This window comes from Eschscholzia californica, unplaced genomic scaffold (genome assembly GCF_041429995.1).
Source record: "Eschscholzia californica isolate CP2 unplaced genomic scaffold, dmEscCali1.0.p SCAF_4, whole genome shotgun sequence".
Lineage (NCBI taxonomy): Eukaryota > Viridiplantae > Streptophyta > Magnoliopsida > Ranunculales > Papaveraceae > Eschscholzia > Eschscholzia californica.
In genome coordinates, this window is record NW_028238461.1 from 55,044,095 (window position 1) to 55,048,330 (window position 4,236).

General features: G+C 37.6%; 1 protein-coding gene across 2 annotated transcripts; it reads left to right on the forward strand.

Moving 5' to 3' along the window:
* The first annotated feature begins 348 nt into the window (after nt 1-348).
* Nucleotides 349-3,979, forward strand: LOC147546386 (5'-AMP-activated protein kinase beta-2 subunit protein). Of its 2 annotated transcripts, none has more exons than XM_086637333.1 (4): nt 349-545; nt 794-865; nt 3,267-3,319; nt 3,465-3,979. In XM_086637333.1, the coding sequence occupies exons 3-4, from the start codon at nt 3,293-3,295 to the stop codon at nt 3,816-3,818; spliced, it is 381 nt and encodes a 126-aa protein (XP_086493459.1). In that variant the 5' UTR covers nt 349-545; nt 794-865; nt 3,267-3,292; the 3' UTR covers nt 3,819-3,979. The 2 variants fall into 2 exon arrangements, with proteins under 2 accessions (XP_086493459.1, XP_086493458.1); XM_086637332.1 differs by having other exon boundaries at nt 794-832.
* The last annotated feature ends 257 nt before the right edge of the window (nt 3,980-4,236 follow it).

Here is a 4,236-nt window from a genome sequence, read left to right on the forward strand (position 1 = left end):
CCCCTGCCGGAGAAGATGATGATGTGGCGTGGTCAAATGATGTGGTAGAGAGAGAAAATGAGATGGAGGAGAGAGAGTAACGGTGTTATAACGGAAGGGGGCCATATGGATATTTTTCGTAAAGTAGGGGGTCAAGCGGGAAGCTGGTCACAAAGTTGGGGGTCATTAGGGAAATAACCCTAATTTTTTCTACTTTGGGGAGGCCTACAATGGTTTGGGAAATTTGGCCCAAGGATGGAGGTTGCTGAAATAAAAACAAAAGAACGCCTATAACAAACCCTTTTAGTCGAGTGTTATTAAAATAAATCAGCTTGAAAAGCAAATGAGAACAAGAAAGGACAAGTGGGGTTCTCTAGCCCTTCCCCTTTTGCAATTTGTCTCCAGGAATAAAACCCACCATAATTAATTTTCTTCTTTTTATGATCATTTCTCAACTCGATTAGCAGGAGAGAAAGGGTTTTATTTTAGTAGGGTTTCTCTACCTTTGATTTCTTTCTCGGCGGAGTCTCCAAGAATTGAGGGGCTCTTCTTGGCTGTCTCTGAAGGTATTACTTGAAACTGTGAAATTTCTTCTTCTTTTTCTGTTCGTGGGGTGAGCGATTTCTTTGATTATCGTTTATGTTCTTCTTTTGAGTTACCCATTCTTCAAGTCTTGATTTTTTTTGTTGTTTACGACTATGGGTTTTTTTCTGTTTAAGTGGATTATCACAAATTCACCTACTTTCTTTATATTTGGGTAATTTTTAACTACTTGATAGTTGAGTGATTTTAGGGGTTTTCATCAAATTTTCAGGTAGGGCTTCTGGCGTGTGCTGATTTAACTTTCTTGTTGGTAAGGGTTATATATAGTCTGAGCTTCAATCAGGTTCATATTATCTCTTATTCGATTTTTGATTTTATATTTAGGTTTGAAATGTAATATTGCTTCTAGGGTTTTGATTTGTTCTTTTAGGTTTATAACAGCTTCATTTTTTTTCCTTTTCCTTTTTCATGTTTTGGTTGGTTGAGATGACTAAGCATTGTGGTAGGACAACCCTAAAAAGTTTTCAAAAACATGAATTAATGGAGAGCTTGGAGAATGATAAAACTCAAAGTAAATATCTTGTAATTCTGAACCTTCAAAAAACTAGGTTTGTGGGCTATCTTGAGATCTCGTTAAGTCGGTAAGCTGTTACAGAAATATTCTTAACCCTGTAATTGGCTTGTCGCCCAATAATACTAGGACACATATCTTAGTACAATTGCGTATTCATTACTTCCCCTCTTCAGCACATCACATTGTAGTACATAATTAGAAATGAGTTTCCTTCACGTGCATATCATTATCATCGATAACAAACACTTAGCTCACATTGTCGACCCGAACATACATCTTTCAGTAATTGAAGCTCCTATGGAAGCAAAATTATATCAAATATCGTAGTCCGAGTTAAACAAGCAGCTTGTGGTTTGGCGTGGCACAAAGACTATGAAAGTTGTTTCTAGAGGACCTTTAATGCATCAAAGTTTTAACGAGATCCCTCGAACTACGATTTCAACGACAATTAACTATAAGTCTCCATGTTGCAAGTCTCTTCTTCTTGTGACCATTTTATGTGTAGAGGTCGGTGTATTTTGCAAATGTTCGTAATGTTAGCTTCAACTTTTTTAGTCCACAATGTCTTGCCATCGTAGCATCAGAAATATCCTTCACGATCACCGTTTGGGGAATTGTTATCTCCTCATGAAGGTTCCTGGGATTTGTGCAAGTATTTGCTTTTCTTGGAGGCTAGCTATAGTTTCACTTGATAGAAAATTAGAAACCTTTTACAGATCTTACTACTATGCTCTAACCCCATGGTTAATCCCAAAAACTTAATATTGTGTTATTGTTGATTTGTTGGTGAATTCAATCTTTCCCATTTTGGCTGAATTCTTGTTATCCTAAACGGCCCAGAAGTATGATTTACTTAACATAGATAGAATGCTTAAAACGTGGACCGCTTTCGTTGATGACCTCTTTTTAGTTAGAATTGTGTTCTGTTAATTTCTCAAATGTGGTGTGATATTACTCATGTAAAGAGAATCGGAAATGCGGTAAACTTGGGAGGTAGGGTATCGTTAACATTGAGTGAGATGTGTATTCTTGATCTTTTGCAAATTGCGAAGTATCGGTTTGTTTGGGTCGTGGACAGTTTTCTTGGAGGGTCGTAAAGAGAAAGTAGGGCATATGTTGTATATCTTTGTATTCTAATTTCGGGATAGAATAGGAAAGAGTAAGAGAAGGTAGAAGATAGTCGTTGTATCTAGTGAGGCAACTTGCAATATATGCAATGTTCATCAATACAAGTGTCTAAGAGACGGCGAAGAAAAAAGGGATGACGTGACGTAGTAATGAATGAGAAACTATTTGGACAAGAGAACCCCGTGTGGATGGGGGAGGGATGAGATTACTAATACAACATTGACATCAAGAGTTAAGACTCTCTTCAACATTTCCTAGGATAGACACAGCTTGCTCGATACTATATTTTCTCTCTTGGATGTGGAAGCCAAGCATCTGAATGCAAATGGCGACTTGAGTTTGACCTCTCATTCCTTTGCTAGGCTGGATACAGAGCTATGGCTTGTAGACTCCAGACGCCGAATATGTCGGCCCCCGAAAGTGACTAGGGCTTTATCCCCTAGTCGACCGACTCATAGCCGATTTCCGCTACATCGGCGCCTAGGCACTGCCTTTTAAAGCATGGGGTTATTCTCTCAATCATTTTCCTTTTTGTTCGGTGAATCACTTGAATACCAGTTTTCTATTAGCGAAACAAACAAATAGTATTCCCCACTCAATGTATGGTATCTATGCACCAGCTTTTGAGCTGGTTTAGGAGTCATGTATGGTATACTATTCTTCCTTATTAGCCAATTAGTAGTTCCCAGTCACACTAGTGTCCAGATTCAGTGTATTTTCTGTATTTAATGATTAATATCTATAGGATTAGCCACAGAATCTGGGTACGACAACAATTCATTTTATTTATCTTCTTCCTGCCTTCTTCAAGTGGTTCCTATGCTCACTAATACCCTGACTTGTTGCTTCGTTAAGGTATGTTATTTCCATGTCTGATGGTGTTTCTGGTTAGGCATCCTATAAATCCATAACCTATGTCCCTTTTTGTGTAGTTCTCTTCGATTGACGTGGTTTATGTTAAACTACAATATATATGTATATATATATTTGTCTAGTGTTTTGTACGATTCATATACATACTAATAGAAACTTCTTATATCCAGGCTTATTTCTGATTCTCTGATCAACATGGATAACAAGTACGGAGAAGATCAAGTAAGTTTCAAGCAAATCTGGGTTATGTATTCTTAGATCTTCACATATTTGTGCCTCCTCCTGAACTCTATATTAAATAGTGAAACCCACTTCGGTTGGGTGGGTGTTAACTCAATTACATAACAATTTGTTTTCTTTCACGCAGGAAGGAGTTAGCGTGGTAGGTTTTGAAGTTCCAAGATCACCAGATGCAAGTTACAACAACCAATATCCTTGTAACGAAGATGAAGCAAGGGATCCACCTCTTGTTCCTCCTCATTTACACCATACTCTTTTGAGCTTTCCTCCTACCAGAGATGGATCTGCGAATTCAACTCTCCCTCAGCCGCAGAATGTGGTACTCAACCATCTATATATTGAGAACAGAGAGAGTCCACGATCGGTCGTGGCTCTTGGGCTCAGTCACAGGTTTCGGTCCAAGTTTGTAACTGTTGTGCTTTACAAACCAGTCCCAAGAAGAGGTACTACTACTGGTACTAGTAGTAATAGCAACAGTTAAAATGCATTGCTGTTGTTGTATTTAAATGAATAGAGAGTATTTAGACAAAAAGAGAGAGTAAATATGGATGATCTGAACCCAACAACAACTTATTTAGTAGTGACTGATTTTGCAGCTAAAGACTAGAACTTTTGAAATGGATGGGGCTCAATATGTTGCAATTTTCTATCTATTTCATTTCTATGTTATTTATTTATCAAATTTAGGCTGAACACTTGACCCCATTGTTCTTTAGAAAAAAAAGGTAATGGTATTTTTTAGGCTTGGAGTCTATGTAGAAACAAGTCGGAGCCGTATGAAAGATAATTTTGTTGTTGATTTTTTCTGATAAAAGAAAATTTTGTGGAGATGGGTTGGGGCCTCTTAAACAATGGCCGACCACCTCAATTTTTTATTTTTTTTTATGAACACCTCGAAA

Excerpts from the sequence above, each read along its gene's own strand:
- LOC147546386 (XM_086637333.1), top strand. The coding sequence starts at position 3,293 with ATGGATAACAAGTACGGAGAAGATCAA. Across the intron at positions 3,320-3,464 it reads ACAAGTACGGAGAAGATCAA|GAAGGAGTTAGCGTGGTAGG; the intron begins GTAAGTTTCAAG and ends TCTTTCACGCAG.